This window comes from Microtus pennsylvanicus, chromosome 1 (assembly GCF_037038515.1).
Source record: "Microtus pennsylvanicus isolate mMicPen1 chromosome 1, mMicPen1.hap1, whole genome shotgun sequence".
NCBI lineage: Eukaryota > Metazoa > Chordata > Mammalia > Rodentia > Cricetidae > Microtus > Microtus pennsylvanicus.
The window spans coordinates 148,203,844-148,228,164 of NC_134579.1; the positions used below are offsets into that span (position 1 = coordinate 148,203,844).

The 24,321-nt window shown below is 41.9% G+C and overlaps 2 protein-coding genes and 2 pseudogenes across 3 annotated transcripts; 2 read left to right on the plus strand and 2 right to left on the minus strand.

Moving 5' to 3' along the window:
* Positions 1 to 24,321, minus strand: part of LOC142837303 (vomeronasal type-1 receptor 4-like) — a 138,535-nt pseudogene that overhangs the window by 13,007 nt on the left and 101,207 nt on the right.
* Positions 630 to 10,161, plus strand: LOC142860695 (uncharacterized). Of its 2 annotated transcripts, XM_075992302.1 has the most exons (4): positions 643 to 963; positions 1,551 to 1,589; positions 3,641 to 3,764; positions 5,310 to 10,161. In XM_075992302.1, exons 1-4 carry the CDS (start codon positions 931 to 933, stop codon positions 7,079 to 7,081), a joined length of 1,968 nt encoding a protein of 655 aa, XP_075848417.1. In that variant the 5' UTR covers positions 643 to 930; the 3' UTR covers positions 7,082 to 10,161. The 2 variants fall into 2 exon arrangements, with proteins under 2 accessions (XP_075848426.1, XP_075848417.1); XM_075992311.1 differs by lacking the exon at positions 1,551 to 1,589 and having other exon boundaries at positions 630 to 963.
* On the minus strand, positions 11,936 to 12,498 carry LOC142860720 (large ribosomal subunit protein eL21 pseudogene; annotated as a pseudogene).
* On the plus strand, positions 23,133 to 24,086 carry LOC142860728 (vomeronasal type-1 receptor 4-like). The gene has a single exon (XM_075992361.1). The coding sequence runs from the start codon at positions 23,151 to 23,153 to the stop codon at positions 24,084 to 24,086; it is 936 nt and encodes a 311-aa protein (XP_075848476.1). The 5' UTR covers positions 23,133 to 23,150.

Genomic DNA, 24,321 nt, shown 5'->3' on the forward strand with positions numbered 1-24,321 from the left:
AAACAGCTGGACAGCAATAAGAAAATGTTCATTATAGTCTAGCCAATAGTGTGTGTGTGTGTATACACACATACATATGTGCACGCATATTTATGGTGTGTTTTTTTGTGTGTGTGTGTGTCTGTCTGTCTGTGATATCAATAAACTTACTGAATCTCCTTCCAGAGTACTGGTGAAGGGTTCTTATAGGTGTATGGGTGTGCCATAAATATCTGAATCACCATAAAGTCCTATCCTATCACGGATGCGTTGACCTTATAAGAGCTGATCTTGGTGTCTCTGAGTATATGTATATGTCCATTTGAATCTGTTTCCTTTTTAGTCTATTGATGTCAATGAGCTTCGTGGTTTCTGAAATAAGTTACCACACATAGAGATGATGAGCCATACAACAGATCCCAGAAATCCAGGAACAGCTTCATTTAAGCATCTCTCTCTCCCCTGGAAGCTGTAGTCCCAGCAGCACGCCCCCTTTCTTTTAAACTAAGTCTACAGGGGTCAAGATGGGGGATGGGATACCTGCCTGGGAAGCTGTGGAAACTACATTTCCCGGAATGCAATAAGCACACGAGATGTTGGGGAGTGAGCTGAGCCAATGAAAACTTGGCATTATTTTTACTTTGGGGTGTGTGTGTGTGTGTATCTGTGTGTCTGAGTCTGAGTGTGTGTACGAGCGCGCGAGTGGTTTGTTCCTGGAGCTGGACTAACGGCGTGGTTCTCCTCTTAGCCGTGGTTTTGGCGTTTCTGGGGTTTGTTTACCTATCTGTAGGCTCCGGCCGAGGTGAGCCTTCTCGCAGGCGGAGCGCAGCGAGCTGCATTGCGGTACCGAGGCCTGGCTGAGGCCCAGCGACTCCGCCCACGTGACCCGCGCCGGGCCTGGGGAAGAGACCTGGGCGACCCGGTCCTTGCTCCCGCTGCAGAGTCAGTCCAATGGCCGCGGCCGCAAACAGGGACCCGGCACAGGTAAGTGCTGCGTCCTGCGGGTATCACCCTAGTGCTAGAGCCCAGAGAGAGGGCCCCATCATGACCCTGCAGTACGTAGCTGGTGTCCCGGGCAGAAGACGGCTTGTGGGTGGGAGCGGGGAGCCCCATTCATAACATCCGTGTGCTGGGGTTTGTGACTGTTGCAATGTGCAAAGGCCTGGAAGGGCGGCTGGGCATAGGAGATACAGTCATAGTGTCTACTGAAAGAGTTGTGAGGCCTCGGTGCACCAGAGGGATTTGATTTTAATTCTTAAGGACACTGGAACCAGTGAGAATTGTGAACAGTGACCATGTCCGGAAATAGACCATGTTCTGGAAATACTTTGCAGAAGTTACTCGGAGGAAAAACAAACAGGAAGAGACATAATAGGAGAGAACAGAGTGCTTGTCACGGGTGTCACATCTCACAGCTGAGATTCAGCGCTGTGGCCCACAGCATAGACACTCCGCAGTCATCCTAGGCAGACATCCTAGGCTACCTAGCCCCAGGGTGGGCACCGAGTCTCTAGAGTCTGTGGAACGTGCCTGTGGCTGCCAGAGTCTCAGAGCCTCCTTCTGTTTTTCAGATTCTCTTGACTTCAGAGCCAGTGATGGGGTCAGGCCCGGTAAGCCGAACCTGCCATTACCCTCCTCCTAACGTATACAGTTTTTAGATTTACCGTGTCCTTGGACTGTTCTCTCACTGTATAGCCCTGGGCCTTGCGGTCTTGAACATGTTAGGTGTGCAACACAGTTTTGTGTATGGGCTGAGGGTTGTATGAAATCGCTGGCAGCATGAACGGAGCTGGAGAAGGTTGCTTCTCCCAAGGAGAAAGGAGATCTGCACTTGCCTGCACTACTTCAATCCTCGCTTCAGGCTGAGGCACATACTGGAACGTGGGTCAGGGGTTCCTTTCAGGAGTAGAAATGATTCAAAGTTGAGCTGTGTCAACAGAAGCCCACCCCAGCATGGGTTAATGGCTTATGGAAGGATCCCTGGAGTGCACTGTACAACATACAGGTAGCATGGCAGGTCGTAGTGTCCTTTCCAGGCATCACAGCTGGTCTGGTTCCTTCAGCAGTTTTTACTGTTTGTATGTACTTGGGGTGAAAGAGGCCTACTATGTCACTATGTAACCCAAGCTGGCAGTATTCCTGCCTCAGCCTCCCAAGTGCTGGAATTATAGGCACGAGTCAACATACCTGGCTGCTCTGAGTGATAGATAGTTAGTGGGTAAGTTTGAACCAAGAAATAGAATAAGGTAGGATCCCATCATAACAGGGTTGGGGCTGCTTTGGAGCGGCATCTGTGAGAGGTTTGGAAGAGGGGGGGTGTTGGACCCTCTTTGAATTTCCCAAGGACTCGCTGGACCCCACATACTGAGGAACCAGTGGGTAGGCCAAGGAACTGCTCTCAGCGTAGCTGTGGTTGGCAAGAATAGAGAGAGATGTGGAACAGAATCCTATGCACTTGGGATGGAAATAGAAACTGGTAACCTCAAAGCCCTCACATTGAGGGCAAAGGAATGAAGTTGCAGGTCTTTATTTGGTTGTATATAGGATGAAGGATGTGGAGGACTACAGGCCAATTCTATGGAAATAAAGCATTCAGCTCCACATATCAGGGCCAGAGTTAGGCTGTGCTTATTGTTCTTCTAGCTATTGGTGCTGTGCATGGTGGTCAGTGATCACTGAGACTGAGAAACACTGGGAGTAAGTGGTGCTCAGGTGTGGTATATTCTCATGGCCAGATACGGTTGGGTGAGGGATGTGCTTTACCTTGGAGTCTTCACAAGAAAATGGATCGTAACGTTTTTTTTTTTTCCTATCATGCAGGGCTGTGCGGTCTTTTAAGGTTGTAGCTGTGGGAATATAGTCATACAAAAAATACATGATTTAGAGTGCTGGGTATGGGGCTGGGGCGATGACTCAGTGGGTAAAGTGCTTGGTCTTAATGCACAAGGACCTGAATTCAGATTGCCAGCACCCGTATAAAGCGTGTGTGGGGTGGGGTTGAGGGTGGGAAACAGAAACAGGCAGATCTCTGAAGTTCACTGGCTAGCCTGTCTGATTGAACAGTGGGCTCCAGGTTCAATGAGAAGGCTTGTCTTAAAAAAAATAGAGAATAATTGAATGAGATACTCAGCACTCTTGCCTCCACAAATGAATGTATGCTTGTATGCATATGTGCATGTATACACACACACACAAATACACACATGTGCGTATACTCATAGAGTGCTATGTACAGATGTAGTACGAACTGATTGCCCCAGGAGCAGTAAGGAGCCATAGGATAAAGGGGGAGCCCGTTTCCTTGTGTCTGGAGGATTTTTAGGATCCTCAGGGATGTTGTCTGATAAGACAAAATTCAAGTTAACCTATTTTTTCTATGACCATTTTTCTCCCTAACCAGTATCTGTGACAGCCACAGCATTGACAAGAGGGGGTAGTGGCCTTCATCCTAGGCCTAGAGGTTAGATTTCAGCTGTGTTTATATCTCCCCCATTTCTGTGGAAGGGCACAATATCATTGAGCAGAGAGTGGACATTGGGCTGTGTCTCCTCTGATATGAGATGGAAAATACAGTAAGCAAACGATGTGTGTTGGATCAACAGGTGTGCTTGGAGTTTGGAAGGGAAGCTGATCATATGATGAATTGTTTGTGTTGCAATAGGGTCTGACCTTTGAGGATGTGGCCATTCACTTCTCCCAGGAAGAATGGGTGCTGCTTGATAAGGCCCAGAGGTTCCTATACTGCAGTGTGATGCTGGAGAACCTTGCACTTGTGGCATCTCTGGGTAAGGTCCTTGCATCCCTCCCGGTGTCCTAAATGGTTTCTACCTTTACTTTTTACCAGAGAGTGACTGCAATCTCTGGAGTCATAACAAGTCTCAAAATGTCTCCCTGTTAGGGTGACTGTCCACATCTGTAGTGTCCCATGCCTTGGTTCCTGCCTAATTCCTATAGTTGTCATCTTTCTTTCTTTCTTTCCTTCTTTCTTTCCTTCCTTCCTTCCTTCCTTCCTTCCTTCCTTCCTTCCTTCCTTCCTTCCTTCCTTCTCTCTCTCTCTCTCTCTCTCTCTCTCTCTCTCTGTCTCTCTCTCTCTTTTCTCTTTTTTTCTCTCTCTCTTTCTTCCTCTCTCTGTGTCTTTGTCTCTTTTTCTTTTCTTTTGAAACGATCTCTATATAACCCTGGATAGACTGGAACGCACTATGTAGACCAGGCTGGCCCTAAACTCCTCATAGAGATCCACCTGCCCCTGCCTCTCAAGTACTGGAATTAAAGGCATACACCAGGCTTAGTTGTCATTTCTTTATAGCTGCCTAGTGAAGCATTGTAATGTTTATTTTTAAATGAACCGTGGGCTATTCTTGACGAACCCTTAGGAGTTTGGTTCTGTTTTCCTCCCATATACTATTTTATGTTAAGTTACTGTGAGTTACTACTGGTCACTAACTTGCTTTTTTTTTTAATATTTGTAATTGTCATGTCCTGTGTGGTTAGGGCTGCAGGGTGGAAAGAGTCTTGGTTGCCTCATATGGTTGACATGACAAGATTGTCTTAGAGGAGACCTGACCTGGTACCCAGGAAAGGCATGTTTCCATCATTCCAGGAAGCAGGAGAGTGTCCCACAGTGTTTTAGTAAAGGACTCACCCATCATGCCTTACTTCTACTTTTACTTCTCCGTGTTTAATACTTTACCAACTTGTAATTTTACCTGTGGCTTCTGGCTCTTGGGTTCCTTTATGCTGTTACAGTCTTGGTTTGGACAAATGGTACTATGAGGCTCTTTACACAGCCCTAATTTGCCCTTGACCACTGGCTGTTTGCTTTAACACAGTCTTAATCAGCCCTTGATCTCTAGCTATTTGCTTTTATTTGAGGACTTTTGCTCATTGTAGCCACATCCCCAGTAGGAAAGGTCCTGCTGAAGGCTGTTAGCTGAGGAACTTCTGGGAGCCCGTGCTTCTCCCTTCCTGCATCCCGTCCTGTGTCCTCTGTCTAGTGTGAAGTATCCTGTCAGTATTTGAAATAGCTCTCTAAGTTTGTCTACGGCTCTTTTGTTCTTAGAATAGTCCAGGTTTCATTGTTTCTTTTCCCTTTATTTCTTTATTTTTATATTTTGGTGATAAGCTCTTGGTTATGTAGCACAGGCTAGCCTCAAACTTACAAGCCCTCACCATCTTGCCTTAGATTCCCCAGTGCTTAGTGTGTAGGTGTAACCTGAGTTTAGCTGTACCATTGTTTTCTGTGTCCGACTCACCTTCATAACGGGCTTGTCCTCTCCACTGCTGCCAGTGCCGTTTCATTAGCATTTCAACATTTGTTTCTTTGATTCCAGGGTCCTGTTCTGGAATGGGGAGTGAAGAGGTAAGCTTTGAGCACGATGAGCCTATAGAAGGGGTGATGTCTAAACCAAGTCCCTCCACTCAGGAAACTCATCACTTTGAGACTCCTGTTCCAGCTTTGGAAGGCATTTCGCACCAGAATGAATTCCTAAGCGCACCCTCTGTGCAGACATTGTACTTGGGCAGAACAGGCATGCAAAGCTCCGGTTTGAATGAAGACATTAACCAACACCGGAAGAGTGACAGTGGAGAAAAGCACTCCAAATGGGATGCTAACAGGGCTTCATTTATGCCAAGTTGCAGACCCCATGTGCTGACGAAGCCATCCACCTTTGGGGAGGATGGGGAGAAGATTCTTGCCTCCACAGGCTGTCTTCAGCAGCAGCCTCACAGTAGCGGCAGGGGTGGGGAAGCACTTCTGAGTGGAGAAAAACTGAAGTACAGTGATTGCCAAAAAGGTTCAGGGCACAAACATACTCTTGTTCAGTGTCACAGTGTGTCGCCTGAAAAGGGGCCTCGTGAGGGTAGCAAGTATGAGAAAGCCTTCTGCAAGTACAAACTAGCTCAGCACCAGGACAGTCACACGGGACAAAGGACATATGAGCATAGTCAGCATGAAAAATCTTTTAGCAAAAAGTGTCACCTCATTGCACATGATAGAATGTGTCCTCAAGAAAGACCATATAAATGCACTGAATGTGGAAAAGCCTTTATCTATAAATCCGAACTCGTTTATCATCAGAGACACCACATTAATAGAGTACATTATGAGTGTGTGGAATGTAGGAAATCCTTCACCTATAAATCTAACCTCACCGAACACCAGAGAATCCACACCGGAGAGAGGCCTTATCAGTGTGATCAGTGCGGGAAATCCTTCAGACAAAACTCTAGCCTCTTTAGACACCACCGAATTCATACTGGAGAAAGACCGTATGCGTGCTACGAGTGTGGGAAATCCTTTAGACAAATTTTCAATCTCATTAGACATAGGAGAGTCCACACGGGAGAAATGCCTCATCAGTGCAGCGACTGTGGGAAAGCCTTTAGCTCCAAAGCCGAACTTACTCAGCACAAGCGAATTCACAGCGGGGAAAGGCCTTATGAGTGTAGCGAGTGTGGCAAGCTCTTTAGGCAGTTCTCCAACCTCATTCGCCACCGGAGAGTTCATACTGGGGACAGGCCTTACAAGTGCGGTGACTGTGAGAAGTCCTTCAGTCGCAAGTTCATCCTCATCCAGCACCAAAGAGTTCACACTGGAGAAAGGCCTTATAAGTGTGGGGAATGTGGCACATCCTTCACCCGGAAGTCTGACCTCATCCAACACCAGAGAATTCATACTGGCACAAAACCTTATGAGTGTGAAGAGTGTGGGAAGTCGTTTAGGCAGTGCTCTAGCCTCATTCAGCACCGGAGAGTTCACACTGGAGAGAAGCCTTATGAGTGTGTCGAGTGTGGGAAAGCCTTCAGTCAGAGTGCTAGCCTCATTCAGCACCAGCGACTGCACACTGGAGAGAAGCCTTATGAGTGTAGTGAATGTGGGAAGTCCTTTAGCCAAAGTGCTAGCCTAGTTCAACACCAGAGAAGCCACAGTGGAGAAAAGCCTTACGAGTGTAGCAAATGTGGCAAACTCTTCACCCACAAGTCAGACCTCATTCAGCACCAAAGGGTTCACACTGGAGAAAGGCCTTATGAATGCAGTGACTGTGAGAAATCCTTTAGCCGTAGGTCTAATCTTGTTCGACACCAGAGGGTTCACACCTGAGAAACTTCTTTATCGTGTAGGAAATGTGCTGCTTAGTGAGTTGGTGTAGTAACACTGGGGGAGACGAGCAGCCTTCTGAGTTTAAAGATAATTCATGTGGGCTTCAAAGGGGGAAAACTTTGAGGAGCTTCATTCCAGTTTCTAATCTGCCAGGGCCATATCCTGACTTATGCCATTGGCAGCATTTGCAGTAGAAACCCTGTCACATTGCAACCTGGAAGATTGACATGGTGAGGATGGGTATCCTTCCTGTGTGCCCAGAGATGCAAACTTCTGTACTCTGCTCCGGCCTTAGCCTTGGAAACCCCTTATTTCCTTTCAGGGCAGGAATCTTATTTGGAAGGTATGGTCTGAGTTGTGTTTTCAGCTTTGCTAAGAAACTTGTTCAGGGCAAGTTTGTTTTCATACTGTGCTCGCTATGAATATTTCCAGGTTTGAATTGGCCAATTTGGGAAATGCTTGTTGCCCATAATCTCTGACTTATCTTTTTGAATAGATAGTTTGTTTATGCATCTTTAATCTTGAAGGTTCTCTTCATTCTGTGGCATGACTTATCAACTGACCCATGATGTCAGCACGAAGCGGTGGGCCAGTTCCATAGAGATCCTCACTTTCTGTGTTTCAAAGAGTATGATACACCTGCCAGAAGCAGCTGTGTAGAGCAATGGTCTGATTTTTGTGGCTGCTCCTGCTCTCAGCAATGAGAACAGGTAAAATGGTGGATTTTTTGTTCTTGGCTTACGGAAGGTGCTGTGATTTTTAGTGAGGTAAGAAGTCCTGATGAAGAGGAGAATTCTGACAATACCAAAGACTTTTAAAGCACGTCAACAATTAAACTCTCTTTTCTGCTGGGATGTCACACAATTCCTGGCCTTGTTGAGGGTAATTTCTTTGCAGGCCTTGCATTGGAGCCATTTGCTATATATAGTGTGTTGACTAGTACACAGGAGCAGTTTGTGATTGGGACAGGAACTGAGTTAACAGATACGGAAATAATCTCACATTTCCCCTATTGTACATGTATGTGTGTTGGTGCGCGTGTACATGGCACATGTGTGGAGGTCAGAAGGCAGCTTTGCAACATGGTTCTGTCCTACCATGTGGGCTCCAGGGATTGAGTTCAGGTCATCAGGCTTTGGGTAAGTGCTTTTACCTTCTGAGCCATGTCTCTGGCGCTGGAACAGGCTTCTACTAAAGATTCATCTGTAGATGTTCCAGTGACTTGTGTGAGTACAATCCTCTAGATCTCTATGACTATCTCCCGGGACTGTGGTTTTTGTCAGAGAAATTAGTGAGACATTTTTTGTGGATTCCTGTATTCTTTTCTTTAATTTGGGCTGAAGCTGTACAGGCAGGAGAACAAGAGAGGAAAGATGCTTTTGTGTCATGGGGTATAATTCTGACCTATTTGTGATTCAAGAGCCAGTAACTTTTATTGCTTCCCAAGGTGGACTGCCAGTGGAGCAAGGCTGTGCCTCTCGGGTTCCGAGATGGTGGAATCCATATTAGGTTATGAAGAACTTTTGAGAACAGTGGGACATCTAAGTATATTTTTTCAGGTTACTTTTTATAGCTTCATTTATGTGCCATTTGTATAAGTGGCACTCAACAAAGTACATGGCGTGGCACCGTGGCGTGTGCTTGCAGTTCCGGTTTCTAAAAAAACTGAGGAATGAGGATTGCATGGGCCCAGGAGTTTGTGGCTCAGTGAGCGCAGCACAGCATGGCCCTAGCTCAAAAAACAAAACCCCGATTGGGAAAGTTTGGAAATTATTATAGTTATGAAAACAAATTCTTTGTTGTCTGTTTATGACATGCCCATTTATTATCTTACATTTCCTACCTCTCCTGACAACCAATGATTTTGTTTTTAATTTAAACTTTATTTTATGTGTGTGTGTGTTTTTTCCTGCATGTATGTCTGTGCACCATGTACATGCTTACTACCTGTGGAGGCCAGAGGGGAAGTAGGCTCTCTGGGGGCTGGCAGTACAGATGGTTGTGGGCCACCATGTAATGCTGGAAACTGAACCCAGGTTCTCCAGAAGAACATCTAATGTTCTTAGCTTACACACACACACACAGTGGATTAGTTTACGTTGTTTGGAATTTTCAGTTATTGTCATCTAACATGTGTGCTTGTGTATGTGTAGATATGTTGTATAATTACTTCAAGATTCAACAATGATTCTTTTATGAAACATTGTGATTGTTGCTGAGTAACATTTTGTGTAGATCAGCTGTTGGCTTATCTGTTAATTTATGTAGAAAATTTTCTTTACAGATTTCACATACTACAAATAAGACTGCTGTGAGTATTTCAGGTTTTATATGGCTGTGCATACAATCACTTTGTGTTAATAACTTCAGTTGTGACACCAGAGGAGTGAATGAATATTTTAAAAAGTATTTACGAAATCCCAGCTCTGATGTGTTAACTCCCTGCTGCATTCTTGCCAGCGGTATGTGAAAGTGGCTGCCCCTTTCCATCCTGGTGTGCACGCAATGGTAACCCTCTAAGACTGTCCTCTGCATCATGAGTGTATTTCACTAAGTATACTGTGACATTTCACTGTGTATTTCATGGCCTTTCCTTAAATATTCTGAAATAAAACAGTTGTTTTGTGTGCTTAATTGCTGCTTGTACATCTCTAATAAAATGACTGTTCACATATTTTTCTTATTTTTCCTTCAGTGAATTTGATTGTTCTTATCATTTTGAGATAGGGGCTCTCTATGTAGTCCCGGTTACTTTGGAACTTGCGTTGTAGACTGGGCTGGCCTAGAGCTCACAGAGATCCTCCACTTTGCCTTCCTGCTTCCTGACTGCTGCGATGAAAGGTTTATGTCACCATGCTATGCCCAAATCTATTTTAACAGATGTGACAGAGCATAACAACAAAGATACACAGGATTTTGCTTATGCTTCAGTGTTATATAAACAGTATCTTGTTCAGAACAACTGCTTTTAAGTAATGAAAGAAGACATCCCCCCCCCAAGGCTTTTGTCATATGCATGATGGCATGTCTCTGAAGAACGTACATTTGTATGTTTAATATGCATTTTAAACATATCACCCAGCAGTTTTTTAAGTTTAAGCCTTCAGTAATATGTTAAGTCAAGTCCAGTTTTATAGTCTTTGCCGATTTCTTTGTGTAGATTCTGCTGAGGGTCAGTTTTCATCTGCAGAGATATCACCGCACAGGGAGTCTGGAAGAGTGTGTAGTAACAACTTTTTATATTCTGTTTCCAACGTAGTGATTGAATAGCTGCAGATGACCCCAAGAACACAGTATTCACCAAACATAGTGATTAGGAGTGGCAGATCTTAAATAGTTTTAAAATAATTGTGATAAAGTTACTAAATAAGTGCATTTAAAATGCCCTTTAATGTCTTTATACATTTTTATATCCCCAAACCAAATGTCTTTCTTGCTCTTTTAATATAATTTCCCCAGTGGATACAATTATTGATTTAGGAACCTATTCTTTTTAAAGAAATAATTTTTTTTTAAAAATCAGACATTTTCTTACTTGTGCAATGTACTGGAAACGCATCCCCCAAACCCTCATTTCTTTCTCTTATGCTGCCCTCTCCTGGTCATCCTCCTTTTCCCAGTTAGTCCTTCTCTTGATTGTGTGTGTGTGTGTGTGTGTTTTATTTTTGTGTCTGTGTGTATGATGTTTATGTGTCTATGTGTGTGTGTGTGTGTATAAGTTGTGTATATAGCCATGTATATCTCTGTGTGTTTAGGGGCCACCTCCTCTGGCACTTTGTTCTTTTAATTTTTAGACAGGGTCCCTCACTGCAAATTTGATTGTATTCACCCACCACACCCCTTCAACTCTTCCCAGATCTGCTCTCCACTTTTCCATTCTCATGTTCTGTCTGTCTGTAACTTTCCTTACCGCCACCCCCCCAGTCCAATTAGTGCTTCTCTCATATGCATGGGTGTGGGGTTACCTACAGGAGCATGATAAACCTATCATGGACCACGACCTTACAGAAAATGGCCTCTTCCTCCCTAGCACCTATCAACTGTCGGTAGTTCCCCATCTGAGTGACATTAAGTTCTTCTCCCCTCCCTCTGGAAGGTTCACTGGCTTGATCTCTTGCATGCAGGTTTTACTCAGGCTACCATAGTTCATGAGTGGAGCAGTCCTGTCATGTCTAGAAGGCATTAAAAACTCACGAACTCATAGGGCTGGCAAGATGGCTCAGCAGTGAAGAGCGCTTGATAATCTTGTAGAGTTATAGGGTTTGGTTCCCAGCATCCATGTCCTGCTCCTCAATTAATTCCAACTTTGATTTATTCAATTGAATCTTAGAGCCTAATTATCTGACTAGCTCTGATATTACAAAAAATATGTTATTTTAAAACTTTCTTATCATTGGGTACATGATAGCACTTTTTTTTTTCCTAAACCTTACACTTAATTTTTGCAAACATCACATAAAAGACACTGGTTCCTTGCAGACTCGAGGGCACGGCACATCATAGGTCACAGGCTCTACATTGATGTTTTTATGGAATCATTTTTGTGACCTAGAGCAAGAACTGTACCTGAAGCTAGACCTGCGACCTGGGTGTGGGATTTGATTTCATTCTTGATCTTAATATTTTACCTGTAGGATGTTGGTGGAATTATTACAACCAGAAACATACTTCGTGAGCCTAGAGTAAGGGATATTCAAGAATGCTTGAATATTTCTGTGGAATTGTCAAGACTGGGTGCCTGTGGTGTGGTTCTTGAACTTGGACATGTTTGCACTGGTAACTCCCTTTTTGGAGACGTTTGGGGATAGACATGATGATCGTTTTGAACAATTGTCGTTTCGGTAACTTGTCATCTTGTTTCTTTCTTCTTTTTTTTTTTTACAGTCCAGGTCTTTTATTTCTTTTTGTACATCAGGCCATGAATTCATAGGGAATGGGCTCCAGCAGCTCAGGCTCCTTCCCGTTAGTCCTCACTAAGTGTGCTTCTCTGGGTGGAACAGGCTGGTGCTTCAGCTGAACCCAGGTGTGCCCTTCTCTTTGGCTTCCTTTTTCTAATGGTCGTTTTCCTTCACCCGCTTCAGGAAGCTGTTTCTGCTCTTCGAGTGCTTGATCTGTTCAATCCGCACATTCATTCTCTTGGCAAGAATCTTGCCCTTAACTTGCTTGTTTACAATGATGCCCACAGCATGCTGGGTGACATTGTAGACTCTTCCAGTTTTGCCATGATAACATTTATGGGGCATTCTTTTTTGAACAATGCCCATTCCCTTGATGTCTACAATATCGCCCTTCTTGTAGATTCGCATGTACGTGGCCAAAGGTACAACTCCATGTTTCCTAAAGGGCCTAGAGAGCATATAGCGAGTGCCCCTCCTCTTTCCCTTTGTGTTTGTCATTTTTGCGAGTTATTGAAAGATGGCTACTGTGGCCGAAAGCTGTCATCTTGTTTCTGATGAGTGGAGATCATTGATTTTCTTCAGAACTTTGATTTGGGCTATTTCTGGCTTTTGTAAATTTTTTTTGTCAAAGGATAATTTTATAAATACTGTAATCCTTTTGTTCATGTTCCCTGGAAAACAATTGCATCCTTACATTTAATGAAATGATATGAGGGAAGTAAACTCACAAGTCCATACTGTCAAGTTGATACCCCTAAAATAAGACTTTAATTATAGCGCTCATTTAATAAAGTCCACATTTTGAATGGTCAAAATTGCAAAAGTTACCCAACTTTAAAATGCATGCTTAACTACTAAGATATAAATTCATATATTACAACAACTGACATTAAAAACCCAACAGAGAATTTAGAATTAATCCTTGGTTGGCATAGTAAGATGTACCTATAGGTATAATGGGAGGACAGGGTAATCTACCAATTTCTGGTTAGATCTAGGGCTTGCTTCTCAAGAAGAAATACATGCCTGATGCTGCAAATCTGGCCAAGAACTGACGAGCCCCATGGATGAAATTACTGCTATTGGTTTTCTAAGTGGACATAGTGTCAAACTGACCTCTAAACCCATAGATCTATATCCCTAGATGAATTCACCATTCAGAATTAATCAGAGGAGTTTCTTCTGTACTGTGCAGGAGGTTATTGCAAAGTGCAAAGAATAAGTGACCCTAATGATCTGTCACAGAGGCGACATCTGTATCATCCTCACTGCAAGCTTCAGGTGACATTATGGATAAAGGGATGGGAAGACTGCAAGAACCAGATGTCAGGAGCATCAGAGAAACACAGTATGTGTTGTCTCTGACTGGACCACTGCACTCATGAGCTCACACAGCTTGGTTACCTGCATGAGACCTGTACAGGACCAGGTTATGTAACATTCTACCATAGGAAGGCATTCCTGAGAGCCCAGCCTGACTGAGGAACTATGACAGGTCATGGCTTCTGGGCTGGGAGAAGTAGTTTTCCTTAAGGGTGTGGCCCCTAGTAGATCAAGCAAGCTCCAGTGGATGGCCTCATACACCTATGTGTATATGGGGAGCAGAAATTGGATTTCGTGGGTTATATATAAAACATGGAGAACATGAAATTGGGAGAGGTTGGAATGTAGAGGTAAATACAGAGGACTTAGGAGTAAAAGTAAGGTGAACATGATCAAAGTGTATTGTATGTATATATGATATTGTCAAGGAATTAATAAAAATTACTCCAGTAACCATAATCTATTCTGAAGTTTGTATTTCAAACATATGCATGTGTGCACTCATTCCACTTATAAGGACGTTCAGAGCAAAGCAACTCTAAATAAGAGGCTACAGTACACATTTAACTATCCATATAAATTATTTTATAAACATGGAAAGGAGTACAGTATAATTGGAAAAAATGTGTGACAATATCACAGTAAAAATCTGTCTTTTAGAAAATGTAGTTTAAAGAAGAGAGATAAAGTTTACCTACAGAGTCCCTTTTTTCATGCCTATTAATTCATTTCCTCAGAGTTTAAAACTTTTCAAAGATGGCTGGGCATTGGAAAAGAAACTTCTCAACTTGTCCAATATTCATCAAGGCCATTCACCTAACTTCCCAGTCTTAGCATTGGCCCCTTGTGCCTTCTGCACTTTTCCTTGTGACACCAAAGGCTCACAGTGATTCTTTCTTCCAAATTACTCCTAATTGCTTCAGTGGATTTGTTCTGGGAATGTGGACACCTTTATACTGACATGCAATTGGTGGAAAGTCGTTTAAAAGTTTTCTCAGCTCCCTGTGTAGATGATGGTGTGGATTGGAGTTGAGCTGAAAATCACTCCTGTCGTAGGACAGGAGACCTGGAAATAATAAACGTATACATCAGGGCCCAGAGTTCATCTCAACAAACAGACTCAGCCTTTCAGCTTGGCACTTGCTATTGAGTCATCACATAGTATGCGGATGAGAATTGTTTTCATGTCACAACATGGATAATTATAAACTTAAGACTTTCATGAGTAGGATGACTTGACTGTATTGTGTTGAGAATTGAGACTTGAGAATTCTTTAGCAAGAATTGGAGATTGTTTACTGCTGGATACAGACTAGCCTGTTGTCCACCTGTTCTTGTAAAAATTTCCTCACATATTTAAGTTGGAATTCTTCTCTTTATGTATCCATACTTTTTTATCAATTTATTCATTGCTTTCTTCTTACAGTTTCATTTTACCTATGATGAAAATTTGTTAAATTTCTACCCCTAAACAAGAAGTTATTTACAACTGAAACCTACTAAGAGAAAAATACACCAGTTTTCTTCAGTGGAGTGATGCTGTATGTTAACCACACTCAAGGGCAGGTTTTATATCAGGAATAGTTAGAATATAATCTAACACAGATTATACTCTATATTATTTTGATGATTTTCCCCATTTGCTTTTGTTCTTAAAAAGGAGAAGGAAAATAAAATTAGGTGAGTAGGGAGTAGGAGAGGATTAGAAAGAATTTGGGGACTGTGGAAGATTGTAAGAGAAGCCTTCTGGAAAGTTGGGAATCTATCTACTTGGAGATCCATGTGTTAGTATCCAGGCACACCTGGCCCCACCAGGTATGCTACTCTTGGGCATAGACTCGCAGGATTATTCATCTGACCACAAGAACACTTGCTATGCTCATTGTGACTTCATTCATAGTAACCAGAAACTGGAAACAACCTCGTTCTCCTTCAACAGAAGAGTGGGTGCAAAAAATGTGGTATATTTACATAGTGGTATATTACTAAGCTGTTTAAAAATGGCATCAATTGTGCAAATATCACATTTCCTTTTGATGTAGGAGTGTCTTCTATCTGTTGCTTTCATTGGTTAATTAATAAAGAAAACTGCTTGGCCTGATAGGTCAGAACATGGGTAGGCAGGAAAGACAGAACAGAATGTTGGGAAGAAGGGAAGTGAGTCAGATGCCATGCTTCTCCTACCCAAGATGGACGGTGGTTAGAATCTTCCTGGTAAGCCACCACTTTGTGGTGGTACACAGATTATTAGAAATGGGTTAATCAAGATGTGAGAGTTAGCCATTAAGAGGCTAGAACTAACGGGCCAGGCAGTGTTTAAATGAATACAATTTGTGTGTTGTTATCTCGGGTGTAAAGCTAGCTGTGCGGGAGCCAGGCAGGACGAAAAGCAGACCTGCCTACAGCTCCTTCTACACCCTTTATCCATTCTTCAGCCAAGGGGCATTTGTAACGGCGTAAATGAATGCAGACAGATTGTAAAAATATATATAGCTTTAATGGCGAAATAGACTTACAGAACCACCGTTACCGGAGACCAGGAAAGCAGAAAAGGGACGGCTGGGAGCGGGAGCATGCTTGCCAAATTTATAGGCAAACATTAGCCTGAGGCGAACATGCCCCCTAAGGGGCGGGACTTATCCCTACAGGCATTTAGGTTGTTTGCAGGTTCTGGCTATTACAAATAATGCTGCTATGAACATAGTTGAGCACATGTCCTTATGGTATGATTGAGCTTCCTTTGGGTATATACCCCAAAGTGGTATTGCTGGGTCTTGAGGTAGGTTTTTAATGAAGTACTACACAGCAGAAAAAAATAATGACAACTTGAAATTTGCAGGCAAATGGATGGATCTAGAAAATACCATATTGCGTGAAGTAACCCAGACCCCTAAAACAAATTTAATATGTACTCACTTATACGTGGCTTTTTGATACAAAGCAAAGAAAAACCAGCCTATAATTCACAACTTCAGAGAACCTAGACCATAATGAGGACCCTAAGAGAGGCATTCATGGATCTAATCTATATGGGAAGTAGAAAAAGACAAGATCTCCTGAGTAAATTGGGAATGTGGGGATCATGGGAGATGGTAGAAAGAGACAGGGGAGGAAGGGAGGGGAGCAGAGAAAAATACATAGCTCAGTAAAAACAATAAAAATGGCATCAAGAAATTTGCAAGAAAATGGATGAAGCTAGAAAAAAATTACGAATGAAGTAATCCAGACCCAAAATGATAAATATGGTGTTTATTCCCTTATAAGTAGATATTCGACATTAAGTAAATAATAACAAAGCTATAATTCATACACATAAAGATGTTAGGAAAAGAGGAGGACTCTAGGAATGACTCATGGATTTCCCTGGGATGGAGAAATATACTAGGCTTTACAGGTAGGTTGGGTAGGTGGGAACAAGAGTGAGGGAATCAGATGGGGAGGAAGATGGGGTTCAGGGAAAGAGTGCAAAGAGAGACTTCTGGAATTGCTGGGCATTTGTGGGTGGTGGGAAAGCTAGTTCAGTAGAAACATACTGGAATTTAGGAAGGCAGTCCTTTGAGGACTCCTAGTAATGGGCGATCCAGAGTCTCAACTGGTCATCTCCTGCCACGAGGTATGGCTTATGGTGGCAGGACTGGGTTGCATTTATAAGTTGTTTTTCAAGGGGGTCCCATGGAAATCCCCCAACTACCTGGACTGTTGCTGACACGGAGTTATTCTCTGTAAACTTACTATGAGGCCCCAGTGCTGAGGACAATACCCACACATATCATTGAACATGGAGAAGGAAAGCTGGTACCTGCATGGAGCCTTCACCCCTATATCCCAATCTCTTTGGTACAGGACGGTACTCTGCAGGACACAAAAAGAGGAATGTGAAGACCAATGAAATCACAAAACCTTTGACCTTTAATCTGTTCTGCCTCAAAAATATGCTAGGATGACCGTGGCACAAAGTTGCTGAAGTAGCCAATGCATACCTGACTTGACATAAGGCAACAAGCCTTGAGAAGTAGCCCATGCCTGACACTGCTTGAGTAAGCAAGGGCCAGAGACTATGTGGCCAGAGACCTAAGGGAAAACCAAACACCACTGGTTAAGAGAAAAGGTATCTATACAAATGACTCCTGATGATATTCTTCTGTTCTCATAGAGATCTCAACACTCAGACTTTTCAGTGTTGTGATTTTAGAGGACTTTAGACTTGAGAATTTTTGATCTCTGCACTTCCAACCTTTTTTGGGATTGTGGCATTTAGGGTTCTGTCTTTTGTGCTGAGGTCAAGGACTTTTTTTGAAATCAGACCACGGTCTTTGTGATTAAAAACTCAGCATATTAATTTCAGGGCACCCAATTCAACCTAACAAATAGAGTGCTTGTAGAAAACCAGTCATAGTGGGTGTGGTAGTTTAAATATGATTGGACCCCATAATCTCATAGGGAGTGGTACTATTAGGAGAGGTGGCTTTGTTGGAGTGACTATGGCCTTGTTGGAGGAAGTGTGCCACTGTGGGCACCCTTTGAGATTTCCTATGCACAGGATACTGTCTAGTGTGTCAGTTGACTTCCTGGTGCCTGCAAGATGTAGCACTCTCAGCTCCAGCACCAAGTCTGCCTGCACACCAGCATGCTCCCTGCCATGGTGATAACAGACGGAACCTCTGAAACTGAAACTGAAGCACCACAGATAATGTTTTCTTTATAAGAGTCACAGTGCCTCTTCACAGCAAGAGAACCCCTAACCAAGACAGGGGTTGATACCAGGAACTGAGCTATTGCTATGATAGGCCCAGCCATGTGTTTGCTTGGAATAATATGGTCTTTGGGACGGTGGGTTAGAAAAGCAGTTGAATGTTTTAAGCGCTGCTTAGAGGACTGTACTATTAGGAGTGTGGAGGACAGTGGTGCTGAGTGCGATTTGATGAATTATGGGCGGCAACCTCAGGAGGAGAAGTCTAACAGAGGAGAAGACTTGTACCATGTTGTCCAAGATCATCCTTGTGATATTTTGGTGAAGATAGTGGCTGCTTTTTGCCCCTGTCCAAAGATTCAACCTGATGCTAAAGGGAAGGGTTTTGGATTCAATCTGTTGGCAGAGAAATCTCAAAATAGCCTAATATAGACTCTGGTAACTATAACAAAGGGTTATAATGAAAAGGAGCAAGCTGAACAGGGTAAATTAAAAATGTTACTTTTAAGGAGAAAAGGAGCTCCAGGAAGTTGAATAGAGCTAAATCTTGTGTTCAAGGAGATGTACTAATTAAGAAATGGAATAAAAGGAATTGTGATCTCAGGGCAAGATTCCACCCAGATTAGCTTCCAACTTGTGTAAAGAAATAAACAACAACAACAACAACAAAATACTTAGATCCAGGTGTGGTAGGGCACACATTTAATCCCAGTACCAAGCAGGTAGAGGCTAGTGGGTCTGTGAGTTTGAGGCCAGCCTGGTTTGGAGAACAAGTTCCAGGACAGCTAATCTTGGGCAGTGAAGATTTGTCACTTAACTTCTGGATTGTTCCTGCCATCTGTTTTCCCATCCCACTAGCATGTGCGTGGAAAGACAATGAAGAATTTGACAGTTCATTCACTGAAGTTTACCAAATGCCTAAATATTGGCTGTTATCTTAATTCTCATTAGTAAATAAATGTTGATGCTTCTGTGTTTCTCTATGTCTTATATTTGTGTGTGCGTGTGTGTGTGTGTGTGTGTGTGTGTTATGTGTTAGCGGGTGCCTCTTTGTAGGGCTGTTGGGCCTTACCTTGTACCTTATTTGAGACACACTCTCTTGGTATATGATTTGAACACATGGCAGATGGTCTTGAAGTTCATAGAGGTCTTCTTGTCTGCCTTTTCCATACTTTTTAGAAGCTGATAGGACAGATTTCTCTGCTACTGTATCTACCTTTCAAATTATTTTATTTTGTTAATTTTATTTCATTTTATTTTATATGTGTGTAACGTGCCTCTACTTTAATAGCACTGGAACCCTGTTCCTTCTGTATGCCTCTGTGCTTTGTGCCCAAAAGAGTGACAGAAAAGTTCCAATTCTAATTCTTTTTTTTAATTTTTTTTATTTTTTATTTTTTTATTTTCGAGACAGGGTTTCTCCGTAGCTTTTGGTTCCTGTCCTGGAACTAGCTCTTGTAGACCAGGCTGGCCTCAAACTCACAGAGATCCGCCTGCCTTTGCCTCCTGAGTGCTGGGATTAAAGGCGTGCGCCACCACCACCCGGCCCCATTCTAATTCTTAATTGCTGTCTTGGAGTTGCTTATTTTGTTTTGTTTTGTGACAGGAACTCAGGACCAACGTGTTTAAAAGTTACTTCAGACCCTTGTGGAGATGCTGTCATCATGGGTCTAGAACTGAGTTAAGAATAACGAGTCTACTGGGATACTAAGAGATCCCAAACCTTTAAATCAGGGAAAGTGTCCCACCACAGTTAAGGCAGAGTCTCACTTTTCATGGTAACACCTACCATCATGGTATCACCCAGCACTAAGGGGAGTGGCCAGAGAATAAGAGTAGGAATAACTAAAGACATTAGAAAACACTCCTTGGAGAAGCCATGGTTGTGCTATTGGCTACACCTTACTTTCTTCCTAAGTGCCTCTCTTAATTGTAGTTGTACTTTAAAAATCTGTATTAATAATTTCTTTCAACAGCTCTGCTGAAAGGAAGGAGGGAAGGAGGGGGGAAAGGAAGAAAGGAAAGAAGGAAGGAAAGAAGGAGGAAAGAAAGAAAAGAATGAACGAAAAGACAGAAAATTCAAGCAATAGTTAGGTTTGGAGGCAGGGAATTTTATGGGTTTTTGGATGAAATTGTGGCTATTTTCCAACTCAGGGTAGAGTCAGCTGTCTCCAGCCTTCCCTAAGCTGTGTGAACCCTGCTCCTCATAAGCTGCTACTAAATCTCTAACAGTAGAAATAGCTTAGTAAGATATCTCTTAGTGATATCATCTCCTTTTTATTTTTCTAGCTTCACTTCGTCAGCCTTTGTCTCTATCTCTCTCTGGCCCAATCTCCATCTCATCTTCCTCGCCCTCTCTCACATCTCTTCCTCATTTTTAGTTTGTAAAAGGAGGATCTATTTGGATTCATCTTTTTCTTTACTGATGATACTGGGAATCATTCCCAGGACCTTTCCCCATCTGGACAAGCCATGAGCTATATCCCCATCTCATCCTAATGGCTTGAAGTACTTATATTCTTTTCATTCCTCCTATTCACCAATTTATACACTTCTGGGAAATGTATTCTATTTTTGTGTCTGAATAAATAGATAATAGGAATGGGTAAAAGAAAATATTTACAGTATTAATTAAAATTTTATCAATGATAGAATTATAGGGTGATTATTCTTCTAGGAAAGATGAATTTTATGGATGCTTGAAGATTAAGAGTTAAAAATTTAATGAATTGCAAGTAAGAAATAAATAAATAGGAGTATGATCTTGGTACTTCAGCAATTTTAAAACATGACAGTTGTTTCACTAAATATACCTTCAAGCTGTTGCTTTATGATTTCAGCTCATGTGTTACCTACAAGAATACAGTGCTCTTGTCCTGTGAAGAGTTAGGCCTGTTCTCATCTAGAAAATACACACAAGTATGTTTGACTTTCTCTATTCCTATTGTCACTGTCTAGAGTTTCAGAAGCTGTCATATATCTGCCCTATGTCAGGGAATTCTGTGAATAAGTGAATTCTAAACAAAATAACAGCAACAAATTCTATCTTATTATACACTTACCTAATATACTGCTAACCCTTCAATATACAAAAATGCAAATTTATGAATGGAAACCTAAACTTTATATCACTAACCTATGAGTCTAAGAAATCTTAATTGACTGTCATCTCTATAGCTCTGTACTGATGTGGGATTTCCCCTCTGTATGCTGTGAATATGTTTTATTATCATATGTTAAAGGAGAATCTGCTTTGGCCAATGTCAGGGCAGAATAAAGCCAGGTGGAAAATCTAAAAAGCTGGTGGTTTCCCTTAATGTGCAGAAAGTTATTAATTTCATGCCGATCCGCTCATTCATTTTTGGTGCATTCCCTGTGTTATTGAACCTGTTGCCTCTAAGAGTTGTATTACTAGTATTTTCCTCTGAGAGTTTTAACATTTAGCTTTTGAATAATTTAACATTAATTTTTGTGCACTCCAAGGTGATATAGAGATATTGCCATACTTATGCAGGTGGATGTCCATTTTACACAAAGTCATTCGGAATCATACTGTCTGAACACAGAGTCACAGCAAGCATTCAAGAAAAAAGTGACTGTGTCTTCCTGAGATTCTTCATGAGAACTGCTGAGCCTCTGCAAGGCAGTGACAGGGAATGTCAGACCCCTTATTTATTCTTCTTCCTCAACACTGGCCATTCCCTGTGTTGTTTTTATCCTCTCAGGTTCCCTCATCCTTGTACCACATTGGTCTTTATTAATAACAAGAGTTGTTGGTCCAACACGTGGGAGATGCAGTAACACTCCAATTGGAACTTGGTAATGATTTAGAAATTTTGTTGAAGAAAAACAATACTAATTTGTAGAGCTTCTACAACATTCTGCTTTCCTATAGAGTAGACCCTTGGCTCTTATTTGACCACATGCTCAGCAACTTTGACTCCTGCTTTTATTTGTTTTAATTTGTTTGGTTAATACCCGCTTATACTGTCTCTGATGATAGTTCACTGCAACTTTGATTTGCATCACCTTGTATTCCCTTAATTAGTGCTGGTGCTGGGCCTCATATTGCTCTGATTTTGGACATTTCTGAATTGTTTATAGGAAGTTCATTCAGGTCTGGAACCCATCTCTTATTTGTTTTATATTTTAGGTGTTTTTTTTAAAAAAAAAACAACATAGTTTTAACTCTTATTTTTAGGATAGAGAGATAAGTGATTGTTTCAGAGTACATAGAGCTCTTTGAGTGCAGTTCCTAACTTCCTACAGGTGACTCACAACCATCTACAAATGCAGCTCTAGGAGATTCATGCCTCTGGTCCCTGCTGGTCCTCATACTCACATGTAATCACCTCCAGCAACACACAATTAAGACTAAAATATATCTTCAAATAAAATATTCTTTGTGTTCTGAATATTTAACCACTCATTCTAAATATGATTTTCACATATTTTTGGTTGTTTTTCTTGGTGAATTTTGAATTTTGGTCATGTGATTTTCAGAAATAATGGCATGCGTAAAATTTTTTTAATATTTATTATGTATACAATATTCTGTCTGTGTGTATGCCTGCAGGCCAGAAGAGGGCACCAGACCCCATTAGAGATGGTTGTGAGCCACCATGTGGTTCCTGGAAATTGAACTCAGGACCTTTGGTAGAGCAGGCAGTGCTCTTAACCTCTGAGCCATCTCTCCAGCCCTTAAAACGTTTTTCTTTGAAAATTGACTCAAAACCAATGCATAGTCAAAAGCAATGAAAATATTAATCTTTCGGGGGCAGTTTCTTTTGAGACAGGGTTTCACTTTGTGTAGCATACATATCTTTCCAGGAATTTGCTTCGTAGATCAGGTGAGCTTCAAAATCATAGGTATTCTGCCTCTTATCTCTTGATTTCTGTTTTGAAGGTCATGTAGTTCCTCGTCCAGAGAAAATATTAATCTTCTGTAAACATACCAAAAATTTTCCATTTAAATAATGCAGAATATTTATTTCAATAAAAATAAAGTTTTAGACATAGTTCTTCAATGAGAGAACTGTATAAATAGAGTAAAGCGATAAATATATTATTTTAGCTAACATCTTGAAATAATGCACACCCATAATGTATTTCCAGGGTCCACTGATCATAATAAATTTTATCTTATATAGGAAAGAAAATGGCTTCTGACAACTTGGCAATGGGAATTTTCCTCTTTTCCCAGATCACAGTGGGAGTGCTTGGAAATTCTTCAATAATATTTTATTATATGATTTTTATATTCAATGGAAAGCATTTAATGCCCAAAGACCTGATTATAGAGCACTTGACTGTAGCCAATTTCTTGTCTATCATCTCAAGAGGCATTCCACAGGCAATGTCAGATTTCAGATTTAAGGATTTCCTCAATGATGTTGGATGTAAATTGATAGTCTACATTTACCGAATAGCAAGAGGGGTGTCCCTGTATGTCATGTGCCTACTGAGTTGCTTCCAAGCGATCACAATCAGCTCCAGCAACTCCAGGTGGATGAAGCTTAAACACAGAGCCACCAAGTACATCGGTCCCTCCTGCTCACTCAGTTGGCCTGTGCACCTGGTTTTAAACATCTTGACTCCAGCAAGAGTATCAGGCCCCATTTCCAACAAAAACATGACTAGCAGGCTGAGTTACGGGTACTGCTCATGGTTTGCCTCCGGTAATGTGGTAACGGCCCTGTATATGTCCTTACTGTGCTTCACTGATGGCCTGTGTCTGTGTCTCATGGCCTGCTTAAGTGTCTTCATGGTGAGTGTCCTCTACAGACATAAGAGACAAGTCCAGCACATCCACAGTGCTCAACACTGTCGGAAAGTCTTGCCTGAGGACAGAGCTGCCCAAACTATCCTTACCCTGGTGTGCATATTTGTTATCTCTTATGCATTCTCCTCCATTGTTGTCATCTTTACAACCTACTCAAAAGGTTCAGTGCTATGGAAAGTAGGTGTATTCCTATTTATAGAAATGTGCTTTCCCATTGTTTGCCCATTTGTTCTCCTCAGCAATATCAAGTCTAGTTCCAGTCTGTTTTTACCATGCTGTGGTAATAGAAAACTTTTTCCAAATTTGACATGAGCGCTGTTTGTATGCCTTTGCTGATTTATTTGCATATTCTTTTATTTATTGTAGAATGCTAAGACTTCAGTTTGAACATGTCAGATATCCTCCTGCCTCTACCTCCTTCAGCAAATCCTGCTTGCATATTCCATAACAACTGCCAATAAAACTCAAGTCCATGTGGATCAAAGACTTCAGCATAAATCAGGTACAATGAATATTCTATAATGGAAAATGGGGCCGGGCGGTGGTG

What these genes read in the sequence shown, in the direction of transcription:
- LOC142860695 (XM_075992302.1), top strand. Translation starts at nt 931, where the DNA reads ATGGCCGCGGCCGCAAACAGGGACCCGGCACAG. An exon ending in CAAACAGGGACCCGGCACAG is followed by an intron (nt 964 to 1,550) that starts GTAAGTGCTGCG and finishes TCTGTTTTTCAG; the next exon opens with ATTCTCTTGACTTCAGAGCC. An exon ending in TGCACTTGTGGCATCTCTGG is followed by an intron (nt 3,765 to 5,309) that starts GTAAGGTCCTTG and finishes CTTTGATTCCAG; the next exon opens with GGTCCTGTTCTGGAATGGGG.
- LOC142860728 (XM_075992361.1), top strand. Translation starts at nt 23,151, where the DNA reads ATGGCTTCTGACAACTTGGCAATGGGAATTTTCCTCTTTTCCCAGATC.